The sequence below is a fragment of the Athene noctua genome, chromosome Z (assembly GCF_965140245.1).
Source record: "Athene noctua chromosome Z, bAthNoc1.hap1.1, whole genome shotgun sequence".
In the NCBI taxonomy this organism is placed as follows: domain Eukaryota; kingdom Metazoa; phylum Chordata; class Aves; order Strigiformes; family Strigidae; genus Athene; species Athene noctua.
In genome coordinates this window covers 3,705,554-3,732,701 of record NC_134077.1, presented here as the reverse complement: position 1 = coordinate 3,732,701, position 27,148 = coordinate 3,705,554, and the positions used below count along the sequence as shown (strand labels likewise).

The following is a 27,148-nucleotide window of genomic DNA, read 5'->3' as shown; positions in this document are numbered from 1 at the left end:
TCTGGGACTCATCTTAAAAAAAGTGTGGCAAACTCCTAAGGGATGAATTTTTGACTGCAGATGTCTGGGCTGCAGCAGGGCTTAGATCTGATGGCAGAATGCTGCTTCTCATTCCGTTTGACTCTGCTGCCCACCAAAAATGATAAAGGATGTATTTTCCTCCTCTCCCATAGAGTGGCCAGTCTTCTTACCTCTTCTGGCTTGGTCCTGGTCTTGGAGACGTCTCATGTGTGGGCTAAGAAAGGATAGCATTGCATGAGCTACCTCTACACTGAGATGAGGAGTGGGCTTTCACTTGGATGCAAGAGTGGAGACTCCCAGGATAAAGGCATTTTCTATTTCCATTGCTGGCAGAGGCTTCAGCCAAGCTTAGAAGGGTCCAGCAGGGAATATCAGAGGGTGGGCTGAGCCATTTCCCATCCCTATCATGCCTGAACATGGGCCACCCCTGACCTACCCATCATGTGTGGTGATACCCAACATGGTGAACATGCTTATCCTTCGGGTTTACACTCCAAACTTGTCCTGTATGAGACCTCTTTAGAGGACCCCTTGGCATCTCCCCACTTGCCACATGGTTTCCTAGTGAACTCTTCTCCCAAACCAGGCAGAGGAGGGGGGTCAACCCTGCTACCTGGTATAAATTTTTATTTTAAACTATAGGTGCTGAAGGAAGGTCATCCAGTGAACGCGCCCGGATTATCTACAGGCCAGGGCACCCTCAAATTAGTAATACAATTTGTGTTTAAAAATACAGCCAAACTGATGAAAGATAATTTGCTTACTGCCCTGACATCACCACCTAAGCATGGGGCAAGCCAATGCACAGGTTATTTTTATATAACTCCATGAGGCATTTCCAGAGCAAATAAAGTTCACTGGGCAGGGCAGTGACCCGGCCGTCTGGTTTCAGCACTCTTCAGCCTCCTCAAGGCTTCTCAACAGTGGTGCGGAGGTCTGTGGGTCAGGGCACGGCTCCATCGGATGTGCCCTGGGCACATGGGACATGTGTTTTGTTCTCTGCTGAGCCACTCTTTGCTGCCTTCCAGCTCTTCAGCTCTCCCATGCTGTTGGTCTGGCTCATCCATTTTGTTTGCGCACCCTTTGGAAAAGCAGTTGAGTTGCTTTCCACGTTCTCCATGCCAGGTATGATGGGTCATGGGTCCTGCTGGGATCACAGCTGACAAGCAGCCGGGTGAATTTCACCCGTAACTCTGTTGACCATATTACCTAGATGACAGCAGTGGCCTCCTCAAACACAAACACAGACACCCCACGGGAAGTAGGACACCTCTGCACAGGCAGAGTTCGTGTTGGCTTGCCTGTCTACGCGTGCTGTGTTACTGGTCAAACCCGCTGTCTGAAGGCTAAATTTAAGGACAAAGCTCCCCGGGGCACCTTCCTTGTATGCACTATGACACTGGTGTAGCACAGTACTGTGGGGCCAAAGCAGATGGGTATCTCAGGATGCTTTGGGAGAGCCCTGGCACTGCAGATCTGGCTACCATGGAGATTCAGCTCTGCACTGCAAGTCCAACTCTTGCCTGTAGGCAGGCATGGTCCAAAAAATGTAATTCCTACCTCTGGCAAGGTGCTTTTCCTACTTTGTCAAAGGAATCAGTATAACACCCCACCTTTTTCAGAGTACATGCAAACGATCTTCTTTTGTGAAATTTGGCCTGAGGCTGCAAATGGAACTAAATTATTTCCGCTGCAGTATCACATTCTGGGTGAAAATGTTCTACGGTGACCTCTGCATCTATCCCACGTTCCATCCCCCACTCCTGTCCTTCATGGTGATCGTCAAAGTTTGCATAAGCTTTGTCATGACTTTGGGGGTTGGGAGAGGACCCCAGTCTCTTTTGTCTTCAAAGGGTCTTCTTCAGCTGCCGGGCTGAGGGCAGAATGTTCATTGACATCTCTTCTGGGTGGCATCACCCACCGGGTGCCATAGGGTGATAAAAAGAGGGTGCTGGGTGGTGGCATCCCTTCCTGCCCAGCTCCCGTCCCAGGCCTGATGAGTTTGGTTTGGTTTGGTGGTTGTTTTATGAAAGTTTGTTGGTTGGTTGGTTGGTTGGATGGATGAGGTTTTTTACAGAAAATATTTTTTTTAAGAGAAAATGTTGAGAGTCAGTTTTCTCTCTTGTGAAGCTGCAGAGCGGGGTGATGTGTTTGAAGCAGGAACAGGAAGGAGGAGAGTCCTGTGGTGGTTTTTGTTCTCTCCCAGTAATCTGGAACCACAGACCCCATGTGGTTATCCCAAGCTGCTAGGAATTTCCAAGCATCCCCCAGGGATCCCAAAATACGGCCCAGCTCCCCAGACTCATCAGTGTGAGCTTTCCCAGGCAGGACAGGGGGGCTGCTGGGGGTCATCCATCCTGGGAGGGGCAGGATGGCTGAGGAGCTGGAGCCAGGTGGGACTCTGCATGAGATGTAGGAGACAGCTCAGTGCCAGGGATGGAAAGGTCTCGGGGCATCAAGGAAGATTTCCAGGGTTCAAAGGGTGCTTTTCATCCCAGAGCAGAGGTGGCTGGGAGTGACCTTATGGGTGGGTGAGGCTGGAGGGGCACAGGATGCTCTTGCTTGTTTTTTTAATTTTTCAATACTCAGGAGGTCATTTCTCTTTGACTTTTTTTAATTGAAATTCAAGTGAAAACTCCAGAATGAGTAATTTGGTAACCCTGAGGTGATAATCTGAACTGGCAAATAACCCTTTCTTCCATCACCGCCCTGGGACTGGCTGGATAATGAAGGACAAACCCTGCAAACTCCCCCAGAGAGTCTGAGAAGACCCAACAGGATTTGGCTGCAGGTTGACTTCAGAGTCGCAGACACAGTTGGGCAATTGCCTTATAGAAATGGGTGTAGAGAGGAATTAGTCATCACTGTTTGGTTAATAAGTGCCTCAGTTATTTAACGAGCCTTTTTCCTGCATATGCAAATATATTTTTTTTTTTCCTTTTGTAATGAAACATATAAATAGCTCCTGTCTTGAATCTTATATGCATATGTTTGTGTCATGAAAATAATCATTGTGCTTTTGCTGGGCTTTCTTTAGCAGCTGCTTTACTTACCTTTGTTTCAAAAGAAAGATCTCCTGTGTGTTGTCCTGTGTGTTGAACTTTGGTGTGGTGGCTTTTATATCTCCCTGGCTTTGCAGAGTGCAGCTGCAGGTCGGAGCATTTGCAGCAGCAAAGCTGTCTCAGGCAGTAGGAATAAACTGAGATGAAAAAGATACAAGATAATTTATTTAGTTGTTGGATTTCGAATGCTATGCAACCCACACTTGGAACACACAGTGTTGAGAATGAACTTGTCCTGTTCTTTAATTTTCCCCTGCTTAATGTCTACTAATTTTTAATACCAAAGAAAGGTCACTATGGAGACAGACAAGCAAAGTCGTGTGGGACATCTTGGAAGAAGCTCTGCAGTATCACTGAGAGCCCAGGGAAACCCTCTCGGCTCTGAGTGCGATGTACCCTCTTGTGCCACCTTCTAGAAGGGTTTTTATTTGCTTTTCTGTGTTTCCTCTTGCTCTTTGCCACACACTCCCAACACACACAACCCTTTTTATATCCTGCCTTTGGGCAAACCCCATCTTTTTCTCTGCAGCTGGAGGACTGATGGGGGAGCAGCTATGTCCCTGCACGCTTCCTCCTGATGTTGCTTCATAAATCACATCATTTGGATAATCCTTGGTCATGGCAACCATCAGCTCAGGAGCAGGGTGACCTTTTAATGCCAACCCCAGGCTGCCCTGATCTTCTGATTGGGCAGGGAGCTGTAATTTTGTGAGACCCTGGGGAGTAGCCAGGCCGTTAGGATGCCCTTGGCCAGACACTGGGTCTGCTGAAGAGACCAGAACGAACAAGCTGAGCAGATCTGCCTGGATCACCAAGCCCAGCATGACTGCCAGCATTCATTGCATTTCCCCTGCGTTTCATTTAACCTCTTTGCTGCTGCTTTTATTTGATCTTGGTCGTGCGTATGAAGAAGAGTCCCCATGTCTGTCCGAGGGGGAGGGCAGGGCACAGGGGACGCTGTCTCTAACGCAAGCCATGACAGTTATTGCCAGGGTTGGTGATATTTCTACAGTACCTGCTTTCTGGTGGCTTTGCTGTGTTGAAATTCCAGCCACTCCGCGTGCATTGAGTAATCTCCCCGCTGTTACTAAAGAGTCAGTCTGTCTGTCTTCCTCCCCCCCACCCTGAGTTTCAATTTCCTCCTAATTCTCTCTCTAGACAGCCGTTGCCTCTCCCATGGCGATGTGGTTTTGCTGATGCAGCCTGTTGTCTCTGTCCCTCTTGCAGAAGGATTTCACCATGCGGGAGGAGTTGCAGCAGCGGGACGTGGAGCGCTGGCTGGGGTTCATCACCTTTCTCTGCGAAGTCTTCGGCACCATGAGGAGCAGCACCGGAGAACCCTTTCGAGTCCTTGTCTGCCCCATTTATACCTGCCTCAGGGAGGTAAATGCCTTCTGAGTTTGTCCTTCTCCACCCGTGGGCCAAGCCGTTGCGTTGCAGTGCTGAGGTGCCATGATTCGTAGATGTTTGTTTTGTGATTGCTAGAGGTTTGCTTTGCCAGCATCAACACTTCTCAGCCCAAAAGCACCAGCATCTGCAGGGATGCTTTGCTTTTCCTGCATATTGTGTTTCTGCTAATTAAAGCACGCACTCCAAGCCCGACCCGTTTGTCCAAGAGGTTGCAAAGCTCAACAGTTGGGATTGCAAACACAGCATTTGCGTTTGCAAATCCCAACGTTGTGAAAATCCCCACCAAAGCAGCTTAAAAAACTTCTGAAAAGCAGGTGAAGCCATCGAAATAGATGAGACAGGAGGAAAGAGGGAGAGAGGTGAGGTCTCATATGTCCTTACTCCCCTCCTAGTGCAGGAGAAACCCAACCATGCCACCAGGATTGGGGACATTTCAGAGGACCTGAGTTCCTGATGAGCTTATTTCAGAGCCTGAGCTCTGGTTCAGGGTAGTGGCAGCAACCTTGGTAAGGACAAACAGAAAAGACAACTCAAGCATTAATGTTCAGTAGATCAAGAGAGGGCTTTCCCCCATCCTATTTTAAAGATGGTTTTGTCTCCTGCTGCTGTCTGTAGAAGACTTTCTCAGAAAAATCTGCCTCGTTGCCCAGGGCTGGAGCTGTGAGTCTCAGATTGTCAGTAGTGCTTCTGTCAGGCCATAAATAACTCACTGTAAAATAAGTTCTCCACTAGACCTTGGGCAAGGGAAGGATAAAGAAACTGCCAGCGATGACTTTTTTACATGCATGGGAAGTTTTCTCTGAATGCAAACACATCATAAACATTTTGTCTTAGCAGTAATATTGTGGGCAGGGTTCACAGACGGTGACTGTAGCACTGAGGAAGAGTCCAGGCGTCGTGACGAGGCACACATATCCAGAGGAGGAGGTGTGAGAGGGATGCTAAGAATAGCCTAACTTCCCCAGAATCTCTGCCCACAGCGGTATGTGTCACCTTATGGGGAAGATCTTGGCGTCTAGCAAAGTCCCCATTCTCCTCCACTTCCCATCCCAGTCGTGACACAACCCAGCCCTGATTCTGCCAGGATTGTTCCCTGATCACTCCTGTCTGCCCTTGCCATGCTATCACGGTCCCTCTTGTCACCTTACTGGTATGTGGGGACATGGTGGTGGTCTAGAGGTGCACAGAAGGACATGAATTTCGGGTATCAGGGATATTTTTTGCTACAGGGAAGCCCCATAAAAAGCCTTTACTTATTATATCAAGACATCATGCATAAATTTACTTTTAAAAATACATCTCTCTGTTCCTTAGCAGGACAGCTCTGTCCCTGTGGTGTCTTTTGTCAGAGAAGTCTCTTATCTTAGCTGACATGGGTGAGCCTGAGTCTTCCAGCTCTCCTGCCCCAAAATAGTTGATCTGTGACTGCTCGCTCCGCAGGATTGTGACCTTGGCTCATGCCATTCCTCTTCTGTGGCTCTGGGATGGGTTTTCATCTTGCTGCCACTTTTTGCCACCATATTGACACACTGGGCCAACCCAGGAGAACAGGACCACCTGTTTATCGGTAGTGATAGATGCCAGGCTCTGAGATGGTTGCCAGAGCCAAAGCCAGGCTGTGGACACAGCTGAGGAGGTGGTGGTGAGCTCTTCAAGCTGCACCCAGGAGAGGACAGGGACATTTGCACAGGCTGGCCCTGCCTGGTGTTCCGTGAGATGGTGGAAACTCCCTGATTGTGCAAGTGCTCGTCCCTTGATCAGCTTCATGAAGCACATGAGCTGGTGTCCCAGGGCAGGAGGGAGTGTTACCACGGCCTATAAGCTTTGACATTTCCACTAGCCTCAGGACAGGTTTGCAAGGTGTGGTAGGTCCCACCATGGGTTTTTTCCCCTTCTTGCTGATCTGCACATACATCCCCATGTACAATCTCAGTTCTTCGCTCCAAACTCCTTCCCCCTTGGGCATCCCCCAGCAAAGCCCCTTTGTGCTGCACACAGTCATGCTTAGCTCCCTCTGCTTCCACCTACCCATCCTTTGACAATAAATCATTAGCAGAGGTGACATAACACCTCTGCCTCTGCCTGTCCTTTCAGCTCCTCTTGCTTCTTAATTTTGCTGCTTCTTTTTTCTTTTTTTTATTTTATTTTCTTTTTCACTTTTCCTTTATAGCTTTGGCAGACTCAGCCAAAGGTCAGCGAGGGAGTGAGCAAGAGGAAAGGGAAAGTTGCCTGATGACTGAGGCAGGAATGTCTCTTCCCTTCTCCCTGTAAAGCTTTCTCTCTCCAGCTACTTTCCTTTCCCCCCAAATTAACACCACCATTAGTTGTAGAGCTGGGCTGGGTGGAAGCGAGGATGACAGCGAGGACATTGGTGCTGGTAGCCCTATGAGGAGGTGCTGGGGACGTGGCTGGGGCATCAGGTGGCAACACCCGTGTTATTTATTGAGCAGTGTGGATGGGTTGGTTTTGTGGGCTGGGAGAGAAAATAAATAAATAAAAAGATAAGTTCATTTCAGGCGAGGCTGGAATGATAAATGCTGGTGTTTGCTGGCTAATTGAACCAGCGTTCATCACCGTCCTCAGGCAGGCAGACAGACTGATGCATTTTGATGTCAGCCGCGGGAACGGGTGTTTAATCACTTCAAAGGAAATTTGGGTCAGAGCTACCACCTTGCCCAAGCAACATTTCAGGAGCCAAGGGAGTGGCTGTGCCCTTTGGCACAAGTGTGGTCCATGCCAAGCCCCCATCCCAGGGGACTCTGCCACATCCTCCTCTGGGCCGATCGCCTGAGCTGCCTGCTGGAAAGCAGGGTGGGAGGAGAAGGGAGAGGACAGTCTACCACCGTGTGTGAGATGGTGACTGCCTCTCCAGGATCTAGGTCCCCGAAGAATCAAAAAGTTCTAATTTTCAGAACCATTCTGAGCGTCTGGGGTGAGATTTATGCAGGCAGAGACTGTCTTCACAACAAGGTCTTGTGGGGTCAACATTGGGGTTTTAGGCAAAGAGATGGTTTGCCAAGAGAATTAAAAGGTGGGTCCAGCTCTCGTTAAAGTGGTTTGATGGAGCACAGTGAATTTGGATGGTGGTTTGGATCAAAACATGTTTTTCTGCTTGGAATAGTTCATAGTTTAGGTTGGAGAAGGGAAATGGATATCCAAGCTCAGCCCGAAGATCGACACTGAAGACAGTGGGGAGAAAGGCGGGATTTTTGGGGCGACCAGAGGAGAGAAAAGTTAAATAAAAGAAAGAGCTTTCCTCCTGTTCTTCCCTCAGAGCTTTGGGGAGTCAAAGACAAGCTGAAAGAGGACATTGTTCCTGGGGAAGACCTTTTTCCAGAGATGGCTGTGCTGCAGCCAGGGCACTGCAGGCTTGGCCCTTGCCAGCTTCCAGCCCTGACTGTCCTCACGTGGGACCAGTGATGGCACCTTCCAGGACCATGTTCTTCCACATGTCTTTTATCTGACTCGATGAAAACATTTTTAGCAGTTTTAGCTCCTGCGCTCCATTTTAGCTCTGGCTCCTGCGCTGGATGGTCTAAGCAAAAGGGATGTCCCATTGTCTTCTCCCAGCCCTACAGCCCATGTGCTCTCAACTCTGGCCTCACTTTATTTCACAAAAACCACACCAAATTTGTTCCTGCACATCTTCTTCTGCCCCCCTCAGGATGGTGGGGAGTCAACATGCTGACATCCTGGCTGCCCCAAAGCCTCTGTCCATGCCCAAACACCGAGGACCACTTTCAGCCCCACTTCAACAACACTTCACATTGCACGTTCCCCAGAACCAACTAAAACCAGGAGAACAACCAAGGGACTTTGGTTCTTGCAGCCTGGCTGTATTTCTTCTTTTCTGTGGCCTTCAGCAGAATGGATTAAGACCAGGGACCAGCAAATGTCAGTTGAACCATCAGTGGGGCAGGAGCACTCCAGATCCCTGTGCCCCATGGCTACTGAAGATGTAGAGATAATAAATTATTATTTGCCATCTATTGTTCACTGATTATCACCACTTTGGCCTTTCTTCACTCTTTCCTAAGCATGATTGGAGCTGGCTGTTCTTCATCTAGCTCTGTTCTGCCCACGGCTCTGTGTGTGTCAGCAGGGTTGGCATGGGCCAGCCCGGCTCACTGCCCTCCCTGCTTCATGCCCTGGTGCTGCTGGGGAGGAGAAGCATTAGGACATGGTCCTGAGGGACCTGGCCCAGCTCTTGGCGATGGCTGAGGTCTTCAGGGAAGGAAGGATCATAGCCAGCTTGGAGCCACAGTCATGTTCTACAGAACCCAGGACAGATGATTGGTGTTGGAAAGTTTGGCTCCTCTTGTGTCTCGATCTCAGTCAATACTATTGGGACGTCAACCCAGGAGGTGCCTCTGGGCCTGGGAGCTGCCACCTTCCTGCCAGCCCTCTGCCAGGAGGAGCCACTTCCAGCCAAGGTGGTTGGTGTCAAGTGCTGCTTTGGATGCATTTGTTTATTTTTATGACGGCATTCAGCAGTCAGACCTTGCTTTGCAGCCAGGTAACCTGAGTAGTTGCCTACGGCAACAGAGCAAAGAAGTGGAAAAACTGGCTTACGGGACCTAAAGCTCAAGAAGATGCTAGGTGGCGATGTCACTGTGGTCCCCTCAAGGCACCTGGCCAATTGGAGTCCCACAAGGGCAAGCAACACAGGGTGGGCTCTGCCCCTTCTCACGCCCCTACCCCTTACTCCTGCCTCTGTGTTCTTCTCCTGCACAGGGCTTATTTCTTCTCAAATCTTTAAGGTTCCTCTTGACTCCTTCCTCCAGCCCTCTGAGGATGGCACCTTCTCAAGCACTGGTCCCCGCAACTTGGTGTCATCTACAGACTTCACAAGAGCATGCTCCTCACCTCCTCCAGGTCATGGATAAGGATGCTAAATAGGGCAGATCCTGAGACAGACTCCTCAGTACTCCTCGTCACTGGCCTCCGGCTGAAGTTGGGTTGTAACCCCATAGCTACAACCCTCTGAGCCCAACCATCCAACCAGTTTGTTCACCCGTCTGGTTGTCCACTCATGACGTCCTAGCTTGGAAACAAAGGGATTGGATTCCAGGGGTGGCAGGGAGGAGCCTCAGTGCGGCACCATCCCACTCTCAGCACCCGCGGGTGCATTGGATGAGACTGTTGGAGCTGGTTCAGAGCAAACCCAAGGAAGCAGCTCGTCACTAAGAGTCTAATTAAAATACAAAATTCCTTCATGCAGGAGACTGTGGTTGCAGGAACAATTCACAGAGGTCGCTCCAGCTTGAGCGGGTTATTGCTGCTGGGGCTCAGTGGGTACCCTGGGGGTCGTCACGCTGAGCATCAGCACCTATAAGGAGGATGTGGGCATTGACCTGACCCAAGACAGATGCTTTTATGGTCTTATTACCAACCCTGAGGACTGAGGGCAGTGCCCGGGAGCAGTGAATCAACCCCACAGAGGCAGCAGGGAGCAGACCTGGCAGGCTGGCAGCAGGCAGGACAGTTGCTCCTCTGCAGGAGTTGTCTCCTACCTCCAGTCTGGTTGGCAGAGACGGTCCCATTTCAGCATCGTTTAAAATCTTGGCACACTCCCATCACTTCCCTGCCTTGGTACATGCTGCTAACTGAAAGCCTCAGGGTGGTGGTGCAGCGAGGATAAATACTCCCTGTCTAATTGCCTTTCCCCCACGTCTGAGTCTGCGGTGCAGCATGTAGACGGGTATCCACTCCCCTCCCTTCTCTTAGTGCCTGTTATCTCCTGGGGCCATGCTGTGTAATTTAGCAAAATATTCTAACATGGTAATTAACGTCTAAACTTCAAGAGGGCACTGCCTTTTCACTGTCTCCTTCAGAGGAAGAGAGAGGAAAACCTCCCCGGCTGCAGTCAGATGAGCAGGGAGGGTGGTGCTGTTTGGAAAAGAAAATTGTATCTTAACGTGTTGGGGGTTTTTTTAATCACTCTCACTTTTTAAAAACCACCAGCCTTTTGAGTCAAAAAAGGGTCTTTGACAGTATAATGAGATGCTAGGATTTTTAAGATTATTCTCCTAGTCAGAGAATGAGACAGAATTTTTCCTTTATCAAATTAGCAAAAGCACCAAAGGGGCCAGATCCTGATCCCACGCCACCCTTTCACCCAGGTAGCTCTATGAGGCCAGATCTGACTGGAGAAAATAAGTCCTTTATGAAGAAGAGCACTTATTTCCTCATAACTCTGCCCTCCTGGTCCCTGCGTCTGGTTCTGCAAAAACCAGTGGTTTGGTCTCCAGTCTGGCAGGACTGGGAGAAACTGGGAAGTGATTTGTAGGGGGAAAGGGTGGAGGATAGATGAGGGATGTGGGCATGGGAGGGAAGGGATGCCAGGGAAGGAAGGAGAAAGAGGAGACAGCGGGTCAGGGACACGGGAAGGAAGGAGAAATGGAGTGAACAAACAAGTGGGGAAATGTCATGGGAATCCAGAAGAGGAGGATTGAAGACCTAGAAGAGCTGGGAGAAAAGTCTGGGATTTGGAGCTAGCAGGGTACACTGATGTGTGGGGTGAGCCATGGCAGGAGGTAGCGTGCAGGAGCAGGGGTCTGCAAAGTGTGTCTGCCTGTAGGATCACGCTCCCGGCAGGGATGGATGTCCCCATGTCTCCACGCCCGCTGTGCAATAAATAAATAGCCGTGCAAAAAGCCCCCACACACCCAGACCTCCCCACTGTAGCTGTTCTGGTAAAAACCCTCATGTGAATGCAGCTTGTATGGAGAAAAGAGAATTCCCTTTAATCAGCATTGCTTCAGTCAAAGGGCAGAGTTAAGGTGAAGGAGAGTGGGCATTATTCAGGAGCGGATGAGAACAGACTAAAACAAGGAGGGCTGTGCAATGCCTTTCAGTCCGGCTGGTCCAATGAGTATTTTATGTGCAGGAGCATATATTCTTGGAAAGCTACAGGACTCGTTTAGTCCCAGCATTAAAACTGTAATGGCGTATTTTAAATAGGGGAGGGGAAATGCCACCCTTGTTTCTCTGGGACCGATGGAGAAGGCAGAGGAAGCAATTAGGATAGATAAAGAAATGAAACTAGATACCATCTCACAGGATGGTCCCTCCTCCTCGCATGGCTTTGTTTTTCTCCTTCACCATCCATACCAGGCATTGTTAGTTCCCAAAAACCCTTTCAATGGGATGTAAACACAACTATTTGCGTCTGCCGCCATGCGCTCTCTCCCTCCGCAGAGCCAGGAAAGCGGAGAGCGTCCGGCGAGCCAGGGTGGAGCCCATTGCAATCAAGCATGATGGTCTCGCCACTGTTTCTTTCCATGTTTTGTGTTTCCCCAGGACCCTTGGGATGAGATCACATCCTCCTCTCCCAGGGTTATTATGTCTTCGGCTGGGCAGGATGAAGCCGGCCGTCTGGGTGGCTCGGTCTCCCTGTGTGTGCAGACTGGGTGGCTCTGTCTGTCTGTCTCACCCACCTTCGGGTCCTGAAGGTCCACCTCCAGTCAGGGGATGTGTAACCACCAGGCTACTGTTGGCTTGCAGTGTCTGGGTTGATGAGTGACCAGATTTTCTTCATCATTGTGTCCAGTAATTGCCTCTTAATGGTTTCCATCTTTGCAGGAATCCCTTCTGCTGATCCAGATCCGGGGAGAGAGTCATGTTTCATGGCTTCCCCTGTCTACAGTGGAAAGGAGTAGGAGGAGTTTCCCACGACTGGGTACAGGGTTTTGTTCCTCTGGCCTTAATTCAATTTGCTGTTAAGTATCTCTGAGTTCCTCAGGAGCCTGACAAGGAGGATAACCAACATTTTGGCTTACTTGATGCAATAAACAAACTAATCTTTTCTAAGCATCCTCCCAGGGAGTCCTGGTTGGGTAACAGGAGAACAGAAGTCTCATCAGCTGAGAGCAGCACGTCACTCTAAAAAGAGTAGGTGCCACCAAACGAAACTCCTTCAAGATGTCCAAAATGCATTAGGGAAAGTGCCTGCTACAGACACAACTCTTGATGCTGACATGCCAGCATGAGCAGCTCCAGCCCAGAGCTCCTTCCCGCCCTGTGCCTCCTCCTCTGGGCAGTTGACTGTGGGACCAGCGGTGACCCACGCTGGTGGCCTCTTTGTAATGGAGCAGCCTGAGTTGCTGTCAGCATGTTCTCACCCAGGCTGAGACCAGACCACCCTGGTCAGGGAACTGGGAAGAGGGACCCCTCAGTGAGATGCATTGGCTGGCGGCATCTTCAGTGGGCTTGAAGATTTCACCAGATCCCCAGAGAGATGTGAGCATAAGGCCCTGTGGAGAGAAGCACCATTGCTAGTGGATGCCACCCAATCCTCTCCCAGCTCAGCTGGGTTTTCACAGCCCAACAAATAACATTCTGGAGCATGGCAGAGCCTGTGCCTCCTGAAGAGACCAGCACAGGCAGCTCCATAAGGGAAAGGCTTTCCCCAAAACTTCGTATTTGGGCAAACTCTGCATCAAATGGGTGAGCAGAGAAGATGAAGATGCCACTTATGCCTGTGGACTAAAGGGCTTCTGTTTCCAAGTGCTCACTTGTTTCTTCTCTACAGAAAGGTCTCACATGACTTCCCTAGCTCCCAGGGTATGCCCAGAGAGGGACTAGGTACCCCTTTAGAGAAGGTGGCACTGGTACAGCTTGTTCGTGGGTGCAGGATCAGCCCACTTGACCTTCTAATTTCCTGGGTTGAGTAGCTGGTACTTCTCATGGGAGCAGATTCTAGGAATCCTGAAACTGGCCTTGCTCGTCAAGTGTTTTGTAATTACCATCCCCCACAGCCTCGTTTGTACTTCGGTTTTTCCCCAGTCTTGGCTCTTTGCACGATCCCGTGCCTTGTGACATTAAGAGAAGTGGAGCTGTAGCAATTGCTTGTAGCTCATTGAAGTGGGTGACTCTCCCCATGCAGAGCAGCCAAGCAGTCCCATAGATCTTATCTCAGGCATCCTCCTTGAAGACTTGCAACAGTAGGTTGATAAGGGGCCTCTGGAAAAGCAGAAAATTGCTATCGATGTCTTATGATGCACTTCACGATGCCTGTGAAGTGCAGCAGAACTGGCTTGTCCTCCCAGGAGGACCCATTTAGCAGACCACAGGGCTTCCAGGAGGCTTTTGGGGCAGGAATTCCCCAACTGTGGCCCATGAGTTCACCAAGAGTGCCTGCAGAGTTGTGTCAGCAGGACAGCACACCCCGTGCCTCAACAGGGCTCCCGGTTGTAGAGGATGATCATAGAACCATAGAATCACAGACTGGTTGGGCTGGAAGGGAGCTCTAAAGGCCATCTAGTCCAACCCCTGCCTGAGCAGGGACATCTTCACTAGATCAGGTTGCTCAGAGCCCCATCCAACCTGGCCTGGAATGTTTCCAGGGATGGGGCATCCACCACCTCTCTGGGAAACCTCTGCCACGGCCTCACCACACTCATCATAAAACATTTCTTCCTTCTATCTAGTCTGAATCTCCCCTTTTTTAGTTCAAAACTGTTACCCTTGTCCTCTGGGCGCAGGTCTTATGAAAAAAGTCTGTCCCCATCTTTCTTACAAGCCCCCTTCTAAGGGGCTGTCCATGATGATCCTGACCACAAAGCTGGAAGTGATCCATCTTGTTGAGGACAAAGTCCACCATGGCTCTTCCCAAAGGCTCCTCTGGTTAAAAACAGGGCTGCGCAGCACCATCTCTCCTGCACTTTTTTCCAGTACAGTGTGTTCATTCCGTTTAATCTCCAAGTGGCACAAGTAGCTGATTTTTTTCCTTCTTCCTAACTGAAATGTGTCTCCGTTTCCACCCGCTGCCTCATTTTACACCAGTGAGCTGGTTGCTACACCTTGATGATGCGTTAGCAACACGTTGGTTGCTCTGCGGTCACGGTCCACACTCCCCAGGGGGAGCACCAGCAGGCGCCTCCTCGTGACCTACGTGTTAGATGAAAAGCATACCTGTGGGCAGGGACCGCAGAGCGATCGCGAGGCTGGAGCGTCACGCCCGAGGCTGTCTAGATGTCCATGCATGTTGCCATCTGGGTGCATGAACGTGAGACGCCCGTCAGGGAGCCGGGGCAAGCAGCACGTGGGCTGCGGTCAGTCCAGCTTTTGCTGGGTCTCAAAGAAATCCCAACCTCTCCATGGCTCTGGGGGGATATTGTCAAGCTTTCTGTGCATTCGCACTGGAGTCACCACCAAATCATCAGGAAACACTGCATGCTGAGAGGCAGTTTGTGGCAAGCGTTGCTTATATGTCATTTTGCAAGCGATATCATACACAATAATTCGTACCATGCCTTGCAGGAGAAATACCATTGCAGCTAGAAAGGGTAATGTATGCATTGGGCTGCTCCCAGTCCATCTCCTGGGGAGAATCACTGAAGAACACAATTAAACTTGCGTGGTTGGGTGATAAGGGATGATGGGACAGGTTCTCCAGTCCTGCTCATGGCATGGGCACTCCTGAGAATACCAAGTAAGCACTTTAGCTTCTCAGCAGCCCCGATGACCTCAGAAAGCAGATAATAAACCCAAATATTTGTGGGTATGTGAATCCCATCAGCTTGGCTCTCTGGTTTGCTCCTGGTGGTCTGCACCACATGCGTGTGCATCCATCACTGTTCAGGGGCACCAAGTTGTTTCTCTCTGTGATGAGGTTTTGGGGCTTCTTTGCCCCCTCAACTGCCATTGCATGTCCACCCCATGGGGTTTGTGATGCTTACCTCTGCAAAGATGTAAGGAGTGTGTTTTGGGGCCACGGAGGCCAGGGGAGACTGGTCCCAGTAGCATGCCGTGGAAACTAGCCGCATTCAAGAGCCACCCTGCAAGGCACTGCATGTCTCCCACCACATGCAGCACTTCCAGGAACAGACTCTACGCTTTATTTTGGGTTGCTTATGAAAACGCTTAGCACCCGGATCCCACTTGGGCACACTGTCCAGTGCTCCATGTCTCAACAGAACACAGAAATTTGGACGAGGAGGAGCCCAGTATCTTCCACCAGTCTGCAAAGCTGCTAGTCCAGCACCAGAAAAATAAAGTGAGAAGCCTTTTGCAACCGAGGTTGGATATTATATGACTGGTTGGGCAGATTCTGGCATGCAGCCTCCTCTCTTAGGAAATCAAGCAGACTCTTTGTCTGCTTTCCAGCAGGAACTGCTGCTTTCATTGCCCAGCTTCGCCCGATACGGGGGAAACCGGCTGGAGAGCAAAGGGAAGTTTTTCTCGCAGACAGCCCCAGCCCCCAGGGGATGATTACAGGTTAAACCAAGAAGCGTGTGAGTCTCAGCTCACCTGCCCTGTTGTCTGCCTCACACACCTTTTTTCAAGTCCCTCATCCACGTTCATCAGCTGGTTTGAACCATGTGGGAACCTGGTGGAGAGGGATGGGCTGGTGCCCATGGTGGGATTTGGGCAGATACACACAGCAGGGAGGAGCAGTTATAAATAGTTAAATAAATAATAATTCCAGTGTGGGAGTGCTAATTTAATGGGTATTGCATGTTTACGTTAAAATGTTTTAAGTAAATATGAATTAGATTGCAAACGATGAAGGCAGTTGGTTGGGTTCAGGTTTACGGTCACGCAAGTGCCGGTACTTCAGGGTTGTGATTTCCCTGGAGGTCTCGAGGCGTTGCAATGTTTTTTCTTGCAGTGCCATCAGGCTGACACGGGGATCAGAGACATTTGGGAAACACTGTGCTCTTGCTGAAGCAACCGCCCTGGTGCTTTGGGGTGCCTGGTGCTCACCTGGGGCAGCCGTGGGTGGGGTTGAAGCACCCTTTGAGAAATACGTGCAAGATCTCGTCGGTGGGTAAGGACATGGATGGCAGGGCCCCAGGCAGCACAGTCCTTGTAGTTCAACCCTTGCTGTCTGTCTTCAGCAGCAGTTCAGTGCTCAGGCCAGGCTAGGGACAGCAAACTGGGGCTCCTTGATCATCTCCTGTCCCAGGATGGAGGGGTCAGAGCAGATACCTGGTGCCTGCACCCCAGGGAAGCTCCGGAGCCCCTGTCCAGCATGCTAGAAACACAGTTATGATCAGGAGCATGCAGAGAAACAGTGACATCTTTTTTATCCTCCTGACTTTGGACTGCTGAACTGATGACAACCATCTGTGGGCATGGCCTTGGACTCTGATTCCCAGAGCACCAGCAGATCTGCTTGTTGGGCCCTGCTCTGCTTCTCGGAGCCATGCCTGGGTTTGACAGGCAGGTCTTGGGGCTCCTCAACCCACATATCACAGGCCCTTGGAACTGGTATCTCTCGGTGCCTCAGTGTGGAGCTTGTGTGACCGAGGTGGAGCACATGGTGCCTCGATGGAACAGTGGAGTATGTGGTGCCCGGATGGAGGAGGGGGAGCGCATGGTGACCTGATGACCAAGACGGAACACGTGCATTCTCCTTGTTCAGACAAGTCACATCAGATGAGGTCCGGGAGGGCAGCGTGAAGGTAGAAGATGCCTGCCCAAGTCTGGGGGCAGGATATAGATTCTGTTTCATCATAAGTAGATAAGCATTAACCAAATCTCCAAGCACTTGACAGTGACATATTCATCCTCACAACCCTGTTTTGAGGTGAGGTAGTGTGTCCCAGCTCTGCAGGAGGGAAGCTGGGGCAAGGAAAGCCCAAGTGAAGTTGCAGCCTTTCCCCGGCAGAGAGCAGGATCATTGAGGAGACCACAGCAGAGGAAGGGCTGGAGTCAGGTCACCACCATAGGTTCTTCCTAATGAAGCCTATCTCCACTTTTCTTGCTTTAATTTTCATGCTATGTTCTTACTAAAGAACAACAAAAAAGGAAAGGTGAATATTTTGCAGCCTTGCTTCATGCCATGCTCACAAGTTATATACCCCAGGACTGAATTTCTGGACTGCTGCCTGTCTATATTTGTCCCTAATTTTTTTTTTTCTTGATGTTGTTGGTTTAAAATAATCTCATGGTTTTTTTGCAAAGAATCTGTGAACTGTTATTGAGAACTTATCTCAGAGCATGGGGCTTGGGCTTAACTAACATTTTCCAAACAACTCGGCAGGAAGATAAACTGGGGGGGGGGGGGGGGGGGGGAGAACTGTTGCTTGTCATCAAAACTCTGGCTGAACCTTTGCCTAATGCAAGATAAAAATCCGAAGGACGGCATGCTCATTGAGATGCTGTAAACATTGTCTTCAAAGCAAGCAAACTGCTGTCTGCTGAAAACAGAAGGGAGTGAAGACAAAACTTTCAGAGCAATTAGAATTCCTTGAATTACCTCTTTTTTTCCTAGCTATTTTCCAGCAGTTGTGAAGCTGGTAAACAAATAGGTGTTTATTTGTAAAGGGAAGGAAACACGAAAAAATGAGAGTGGGATGGAGAGACGATAAGGCTGAGAATCAGAATTGTGATTTTAACTAAAAGATGTGACTTTGGAGGATGTTTAGTTACACTGAGCAATTTTTATATGGGCAGTTTTAATTAGTCCAACCACTTTTCCAAAGTTTGCCTTTCCCTGATGAATTTCAGATACTAATGAAGTTAGTTTTCCCGATTTTTCTCTTTTTTCTCAGCATTTACTGCATGCACTCAGCTCCTGGCTGCACACAGGCAATTAGCTCAGGGCCAGCGGACTTGTTCAACCCAAGGTGATGGAGTGGAAGTGGCTGTACTTCAGGTGTTGCCAGCACTTGTAACTTCATCAGCCACCTCATGGTACAGTGTTTTTCATAATGCTCTGTCTCACTTTGTTGGCTGAGGGAGAATCTCATTATTTTATCTACTTAAAAAACAATTAGAACGACTGTGCTTTTTCTTGTGGTTTTAGCAAAATACTTGGAACAGCATCATTGTGTGCGTGACAAAGTCATGAAGATGAAAACAAATTAAAATGTATATTTTTGATCCTGTTTTGAGAGTCCTTGCTCACGGTTTCAGAGTTTGTGGGGTGAGACTTGCTGAGCTCCTACACTTTGCCATTGCCAGGTAGAGCCGTGGACCCTTAGTGCACGCCCTGAGTCTGAACCATGAGGAGCAAGCACCTTCCTTCACCATCCCGTGCCACGCACAGCAACATTTTGGGTCTCTCTTGAAAGCTGCTCGTGTTTGTAATGCAGAGTTGATGGAGAGCAGAGCAGGGTTGGAGTTGGTGCACCCATGGGTTTCACTGCAACCTGTTGCACTTGCACCACTCTATAATCAGTCTAGAAGGAGCCCTATTAATTACGGTGCATTGGATGTAGCACTTTCCCATCAGGCAATTTTGTGGCTGTTAGAAGTGCCCCCACAGGGACGGAGAGGTTCAGCGGAGGGTGGCTGGCTCTTGGGCAGAGCCCTTCCCTTCCAGAAAGCCTCTCCCAGGGCTGTGCTGCTCAAATGCTGTCATCGGATGGTTGTGTTTAGTCGCTGTGTATGTGAAACGAGTGTGTGTTCTTATTGCCTACAGTGGGATAAAAAAAGCAGTGTAACCTAAATAAAATTTATTTTGAAAGTTGTTAATCTAAATTCTCTATATTCTGTGCCGCTTGCTTGCTCTCAGTAGTGGATATGCTGGTGGTACCCTTTACCCTGCATTTTGTCCCTGTTTATCTTAATTTTTTGTGTTGATAATCTCCTTCCTCCCCTCTTCCTGATTTTCTGTCCTTTCCTCCTGGAAGTTGCAAAAGCCAAGCTGGACGAAGAGATGGAAGGAAGGTCATAAGGGAGGAGGAGGAGGAGGTCATGCATTTCTCAGCGCCTCTCTCTTATCTCTTTTGCAGTTGTTGCAATCTCAGGATGTGAAGGAAGACGCTGTGCTTTGCTGCTCCATGGAGGTAGGGACACACCTGCACCACCCACCCTGGTCCTCATTGCTTTGCCCCTTCTGTCCTTGGCTACGCACGTATCGAGCAGCTGTTATATGTTTCCCAACCCAAACTGCCATGGTGCCTCTTTGCATTATAAAATCATAGAATCACAGACTGGTTTGGGTGGGAAGGGACCTCTAAAGGCCATCTAGTCCAACCCCTGCCATGGGCAGGGACATCTCCATTAGATCAGGTTGCTCAGAGCCCCGTCCAACCTGGCCTGGAATGTTTCCAGGGATGGGGCATCCACCACCTCTCTGGGCAACCTCTGCCAGGGCCTCACCACACTCACATGGAAGAATTTCTTCCTTAGGGCTCATCTAAATCTCCCGTCTTTCGGTTTAAAAGCGTTCTCCCTCGTCCTGTCCCTACCCCCTGATCCAGAGTCCCTCCCCCCTTTCCCGCAGCCCCATTTCAGCCCTGGGGGGCCGCTCTAAGGTCTCCCCGGAGCCTTCTCTTCTCCAGCTGAACCCCCCAACTCTCCCAGCCTGTCCTCACAGGGGGGCTCCAGCCCCCCCAGCATCTCCGTGGCCTCCTCTGGCCCCGCTCCAGCAGGTCCGTGTCCTTCTGCTGTTGGTGCCCCAGAGCTGGACCCAGCCCTGCAGGGGGGTCTCCCAGAGCGGAGTAAATAAAAGATATCAGCATGAGATAAGAGATGGCCTTTGAGAGTTTATCACTGGACTTGTGATGCATGTAAATGGATGCAAAATGTTTGGTAGCTGGGGTCCCATCACAAAATCATATCATCCTGGTTCCTTCAAATCTCACCCTGCATTTATTTTTTAAGCACAAAAACATCTGTATTGGAGCAAAAGCTGCCCTGTGTCTCACACAGAGAGGTTTGCTGTGCTCAGCAGCAGTTTTGCAAAGAAATGCTGGTACAAATAGAGCAGTTTCATTAGTTTTGCTTTGAGAAGTGATTGGCCCGTGGGGATGGATGCTTTCCTTGCAGAGAGTGGTTGAAATTGCAGCTCAAATGGTTGAAATTCAGCAAGGTGACAGGCAATTGAGGAGGACAGTTTGAATTTTTAAGGTTAGCAGTTTGGGGAGCTCTGCATTCAGGTCCCACAAGCCTGCCTTCCGTCATGCTGGAGTCATTGCTGCCCACTCCAAGTTTGGACCATCTCCTCTGTGGGACCACACAGGGCTTATGCTGCTCCGTGGAGTCTGTCCAAGGAGTAATTGTTGTAAAAAACCCTTGTTAGTCCTCAGAAAAGCGGCACGATGGGTATAAATGCAAATCTCGGTAGGGCAGGATTTGTTATGCATACAGGAGGACTCTACTTATTCCGATTAATGACTGGGAGTCACTGACAGCTGTGAATCAGCGAGTAAATAAGGGACCAGGTAGAAGGCAGGAATACCACATCACAGCCTGCAATTTGTTTTGACAATAGCATGATTTTTAGGTGGGATTTTTTTTTTTTTTTTTTTTTTTCCTCCCCAAAGTAATCCAGAGTTGCCGCCTTTGAAGTTCAGTTGGATCTGAACCATTCGCTCCTGCAGCAGCCCGTCACGGTTGCTTTTGAAAACCTTGCCCTTCGTGTTCGGCTCTTTGAGCCTGCTGCCGGGTGGTTTTGGTTTTCAAAAGCCACGACACCTTTAACTTTGCCTGAGCAGGGGAGGATTGGGTGGATGATGGGCATCTGCTAAAGCCGGCAGGGTGTTTTAATATCATAGAATGATAGAATCATCGCATAACTCAAGTTGGAAGGGACCTGTAAGGATCAGCACGCCATGGTTGACCTCTTCTTCCCTCCAACAGCTGCAGAGCACCGGCCGGCTGCTGGAGGAGCAGCTGCCCGAGATGATGACAGAGCTGTTGGCGATCGCCCGCGACAAGATGCTGTGTCCCTCCGAGTCCATGCTGACGCGGTCCCTCCTGCTGGAGGTCATCGAGCTGCACGCCAACAACTGGAACCCCCTGACGCCCACCATCACGCAGTACTACAACAAGACCATCCAAAAACTGACGGCTTGAGGGGCAGGGCAAGGTGGGGTGGGAAGGGACGAGAAGAAGACACGCACCTCGACGGGATCCAGCAAGAGCTTTTCCGAATTAAATCCCCCAGCAGACCAAACCCCAGCATGCTCGAGAATACGTTTGTGGGGTGGGGAGGGAGAAGCATGTTTGTTTTTCAGCTGTGTCGCCAAGTGCCACCCCTCTTCCCCGCCGTGGTTTTGTTTTAGGGGTTTCTTTTTCTGAACTCATTGCTCAAGCAGCAGCAAAGCAACGCATCCCGCCGGGTTATTGTTTGGCTTTCGAAAGAAGACAGAGAATTTGGAAAAAAACAAAACAAAACAAAACAAAAAAACCCCACATGAATCCAAGTGGGGGCTAGTATTGTTTTCACACCATCCTCCTGCCTTGCCCTGGCCAACTGGCAGGAGACAGCAGGCAGCAGATGTCTCGGGAGGACAAAGCCAGACACACACTACACCAGACGCTCATAATTGATGGCTTTTGTCGAGCGGGGCTTGTGTTAGGTTTTTCCACCCCCCTCTCCTCTTGTCTTCGACTGTCTGTGTGTGTCCCCCTACTCGCCACCCCTTTGAAAGCGGATCGGAGAGCGGGATGACTTTCTTATTTGCACTGGGTTTTCTTTTTCTCAAGCGTTTGTATCTTCTTCTTATTGTATCGTTGAACGGACAATTGCGAGCAGCTCGGAGATGGGGAAAGCAACGCCTTCCCGCGAGCTGACTAATGGTTTACGTGAGATGCTGAAGCAGAAGGAGTATTTTAAAGGAGTCTAAAAGCCACTGCAGAAGTAGCATAGCCACCGTCGTCTTGCCAGTAACCTTCTCAATGGCTTGAAAAACGTTCTCTGAGCTGTAAGCTCTAAAGAACAGGGGATTCTGCAGCTTTTGCTGTTTAAGTCGCCGTTATCCCTTAGCCACTATAACCCATTTTATTTTTTTTGTAATAATTTTTTTTTGTTTCCATTGAAGGAGTGCTTTATTGTAATTACTGTCATGGTTGTAATTATACATTTAAATCCAGGCCTGTTATAGTCAGGCCTAATAATGTACAGGGCAAGGGAGAAATGCAGGTTTGATGTTATTTGGAGACTGGTAAAGAGAAGTCAAGCAGTGTAAGGCAAAAAGGAGGAAAAAAGAAAAGGAAGACATAGAAAAAGCCGAAAATAGAGGTTTTGAGCCTGGCTTCTAACTAGCTGCATTTGCTATACAGTGTTTCTAGGTGTGCGGTGTACACGAGCGGCTCTGTCCCGCAGTCAGTGTAAGAGGCACCGTGTCCTCCACAGATGAGTGACAGGTTCAGAGGGGGAGAGTTTGCTCAGTGATTCCCTGGGTTGCTCCGTGCTGAAGCATCCTGAAGGAGAGAGCAGCTGCGGGGGGTGATGATGAAATGCCACCTGGGTGAGGAAATGCCCAGAGGATGAGGAGGTTGGTACAGAGGGATGTGCCATGCCATTGCATCACTCCCGACTCATGAACAGGACCTGATGCTCTCCTTATTTGCTTGTATAGCGATGCTTTTACCTACTAAACCACTTCTGGTGCTTATTTTGGTGAAGCCTAATGGAGGTGCGAGTGCCCCATCCTGTCTGCACAGTGGAAGAGGAGCTGAGGAAGGCACAATGCTGGCAGCCTGTCCTGTTTTCTTCCCCTTGTTCCTTTTACTTTCCTGGTGATAAAAAGAAAATTTACAGCGCAGCACGGGTGCACATGGACCCCAGGCCCAGGCAGGCTGGGTCTGAAGTCAGCAGCTCAAATCCATTTTTCCAAGAAAAACACTGAATTTCTGGTGGCTTGTAAAGAGAGACCTCACCCCAGCCTCTCTGGATGTGCAGTATGTTCTTGGGTGCCTTATGAATGTGTTGGTCTGTCCGTGATGGGGAGGAAGATTTTGCTGCAAAATACAAAGGGCAGAAATTTTCAGCAGAAAATGCACTGCAGGAGACGAAAGTCCTGATGTTGCAGTTCAAAATTATTTGGCTTTTCGTCTGGTTGTCTGCTAATGTGGTTTCTAATCCACACGTGCAGCAAGAGAAGCAAGCTGGAAACAGGAGCTTTGATTCTCCTGTGTACCCAGAAAGCAGCAAAGTTATTGCTGGATGTGCTGGACTTGTCGGGGAAAATTAATTTTTGCGTTGTGGATTCAAGCCCGGGAACTTCGTATGGTGGCAGCGCCTTGCGCTGGGTCAACTATGTTAGTAGCAGTGGAGTTTGATAGTATTAATGAGCAGCTGAACTTAATTAACACAGCAGAGCCCATCAGTATTATAAAGCTCAGGGTTGTGCCCGTTGCTCTTGGCTGTTTCTGCTCCCTGATTTCTTGGGAAGCGGAAGAGAAGGAGATTTAACACCCATCGTAGTGCACCCAGGCACAGCATCAGTCTTCTGGGAGAAGACCTGAAAACCAGTTTTGTCTTGATTATTTTTTGTCTTGAAAGAACAAAAAAGTCCTGTAACAGGGACACAGCCTGATGGGTCGAGGTGCCAGGGATCCTGCTGGCAGCAATCCAGACCACTGCTCCGGCCCCTGCAGCTTCTCCCTTCTCTTTACCCCAGAATTTGGGGTAGTGAAAGAAGAAAAAAAAAAAAAAAAGAAAAAAGACCCAGAGGATTGGAGATTCTGCTTCTAAAAACCTGAATTTTCACCCATCAGTACATCAGGAGGCGTTCAGAGGCAAAGTGTGAGCCACCTGGCAGTATTTCTGCTTAAGTATTTCCCTACTCCTACCAGCCATGAGGGTTTATTCACTTTTCCTGTTGGGGTGCAATCCTGCAGCCCCCCCCCGACCAGGCTTGGCCCATGACTTTCCCCTCCAGCACCAGGATTTCTCCCACTGAAGAACTTTTACGTGAAGTGTGTCGGGTTTTAATGTCTTTGACATTTATCTCCACTATTAACTTATGTTCATCCAGCCATTAACCGCTTTGGTATGTCGGTTGCTCCGTTGATACACAAGAATCAATATGTTGACCAAAAATATTGTTTTTTACCTGAAATTACATGCTGCCAATGGTATTTTTCTGAAATTTGTCAGTAGGAAGCCAGCAGGCATGTGGCACCATTAACCATGGTACTATGTTGGGAAAACAGGTACCACAAGGTCATTTGATGGGACAGGATGAGGAGCAGCGCTGGAAAGTTTTGGGGATTCCTGATGAGAGCACCTAGGGGTGTCATCGAGTATTTTCTTCTCTTTTTTTTGGCTTTCTTTAGAAACAGTCGCCAAAGAGTGTAATTCTACAATGCGCATTTTTGAAGGTGTGAAGCCACCAGCTATGTCTCACCGAATTAGCCAGATTCAATCTTCACTGCTCAATAAAAGTATCCACATGGGGTTGCAATATGTTTTCCCCATACAGCTACATCAGCAAAGGTGAAAATAACCTCCTTGGGCCAAATACGTGTGGGGCCAAACGTCGGGCTGGCGTAAAGGTGAGTGGCTGAAGCATCTGTGAAGGAGGAATGCTCCGCACCACCGCCACACCAGTCCCCTTCAGATGCAGGGCGGGTTTGCCTGCTCCCTGCCAGACTCCCTGGCATCTAATTCACCTCATTCTGGTGAAATTCTTTCCGAACTGAAGATTTTTGCTACCCACAAAGTGACTTGCTCGGCTTCCCCATGAGGGATTTCACCCCTGTTTGGAGAAGTCTCATGTATATGGAGGTGAAACAAAAATGGGGATAAAAAGGGAAAAGTAAGCAATTTGCTTAGTTTTACTCTTCCACTGAAGGTGATTAATCAGTATCTATTCTTGGCATGATTGATGGCTTTGAAGGAAAACTTGTCAGAATAACTTATGATTTATTTTCATGCTTATTTTTATAACACCTCTCACTTGGAAGTCTCTCAAAATCTTAAATACGATTATTTTTTTTTTATTCCCCCGCTGGGTATTTTATGGCTTTACACTAATTTTGCTCTTCTTGGTGTTAGCTATTAGCCAGTCCTGGTGATACTTCCAGTATTTTTTCAGGATAAATGAAGCTAAGGGTTGTGAAGTCCACTGTCGATAGCCGAGGGAGCTGGGGTGTCCTGCAGAACATGGAGTTAACACTAGCAATTCTTTTTTTTTTTTTTTTTTTTAATGTATTTATTTGCATTTGAAGAAGCGACATTTTTAATTTAATCATATTTGTTAAACTAAGCGCTTTAAAAAAAATTTAAAAAGTTAAAAAAAAAAAAAGGAAGAAGGTTTTGGGGAGAATAAAGACTAGATACTCATACTAGAGAAAACACAAACTCATCGTTATCAGCATTTCAGAGACTGTTAAAACAAGGGAGCTAATAACTCTTTGTGACAATTCAGTCTTTGTTTATAGAACATCCAGACCCACTGTATGCTATAAAATGCATCATCTGAGTAATAAATGTTTAAAGCTTGACATTTCCCCGTCTCTTTGTGGGTACACGCTGTCACTTGTGCTGGTCTAGGAGAGATCTTCGTTTTGTCTCGTCTGGAAGAAAAGGAAGATACGGAGGAGAAAACAAAATCCCTAACGGTGTCTGGTTGGAAGCGTAGCAGAGGGCCTGATCCTTCTCTGTGCCCATGGAGATGGCTCAGCCCGTGCTCCTGGCACCGGGTCGGATCCTGCGCAGTGCTGGGGCTGGTCCCTCTCCCCGTTACTCCTCAGGGGGTGAGGATGAAGCCTGTGGGAGCGGTGCAAAGGTCTCAGAGGTCCATGGGTGAAGATTGGGACCCTCTCCTGGCTCGGCCTCCAGAGCCACCCACTCCCCAGCCTCTGTCCCGAGGGAATTGCACGTGTCTATTCGTGTCCTACCCCGGCTGGACTGGGGGGTCTGTTGGAGGACACCCCCACACACATTTATCACATCTGTTTCACCCAGTGCTACGGCACACAGCAGCAGCGAGGCCTCACAAACCACCTCTGCCTTTAACAGCATTCAACCTCCTTTTAAAAAAACAATTTTAAACTAGCAGTTTTTCTAAGAAGCCTCCTCTAACCCAAGCCAATTAATTTTTGGCTAATTGAAATGTGTGCGTTGGCCTGGGAAGCCGCACGGGTCACTGGGGGTGAGTGGTTTGTGCCCGTGTGTCATCGGGCTCCAGCCAGAAAACTGGAGGTGAAACAGTTCCTGCTTTTGAAGAAGTGTTCTTGTGAAATGCCCCACGTGGCCCTGTGCGTGCGCTCGGAGCTCACTGCGACACGGCTGAGCTGCAAAATAAATATAAAAAGGAGGTGCAAGAAGGTGGGGCCATGGCAGAGGGATCCCCGCTGCTGGCTGGGGGTTCAGCTCATTGCTGTAAGGCCACTCATAAATAGTTGAGATGTTAAAATGAGTTGCAGGCCATTTGCAACCAGCGCACATCACCCAGTGCTCCATGCGACCCCCGTCTCGCTAAGGGAAAGAGCCCTGGGTTTATTAAATGCTTCCTGACTTGCGCTGCTTGCTTTCAGGATCATCTCCTCTTGCACCTCCTGGAAGCTAGATATTAACCTTAAAGTCCATGCAAAACATTTTATATGAGTTTAACTCAATTTGCCAAAGAGCTCACCTTTTTCTGCTCTGCCTGCAGTCGAGGTCTCAGCCATCATAAGCATCACCCACGGTGGTAAATTAGACATAGCCAACGTCAGGTGGTGGCGAGTGACCCCTGTCCTTAATGTAACCAAGTTGATCCCTGATGCTTGCTTTCCTTCCTCGTAACCCCTTGTGTTTTATTTGCCCCCAGAAGCCCATTTCTGCTGCGGCTCCCCCAGGCTGGTCCCCTGCCCAGGGGACAACGGTGTCTCCAGGCCTGATCTTTTCTGTGCTGACACAGAAGGTGGGTGACACGATCTACCAGGCAACGTTCCTCATGACATAGGGCATCACACCTGATCCATCCTTCAGCCCCAAAGCAGGACCAACGGCAGCAGCACCCTTCCTGGGGGAGTTTGTC

At 49.2% G+C, this 27,148-nt stretch overlaps 1 protein-coding gene across 4 annotated transcripts in view; it reads left to right on the top strand.

The window, feature by feature from the left end:
* Positions 1-25,628, top strand: part of CTIF (cap binding complex dependent translation initiation factor) — a 146,287-nt gene extending 120,659 nt beyond the window's left edge. For all 4 annotated transcript variants that reach the window (XM_074931833.1, XM_074931832.1, XM_074931830.1 and 1 more), the window contains 3 exons: positions 4,311-4,466; positions 19,181-19,234; positions 21,033-25,628. In XM_074931833.1, the coding sequence (XP_074787934.1) occupies positions 4,311-4,466; positions 19,181-19,234; positions 21,033-21,248 (426 nt within the window). In that variant the 3' untranslated portion in view covers positions 21,249-25,628. The remainder of the gene's footprint in view (positions 1-4,310; positions 4,467-19,180; positions 19,235-21,032) is intronic.
* Positions 25,629-27,148: the final 1,520 nt, after the last annotated feature.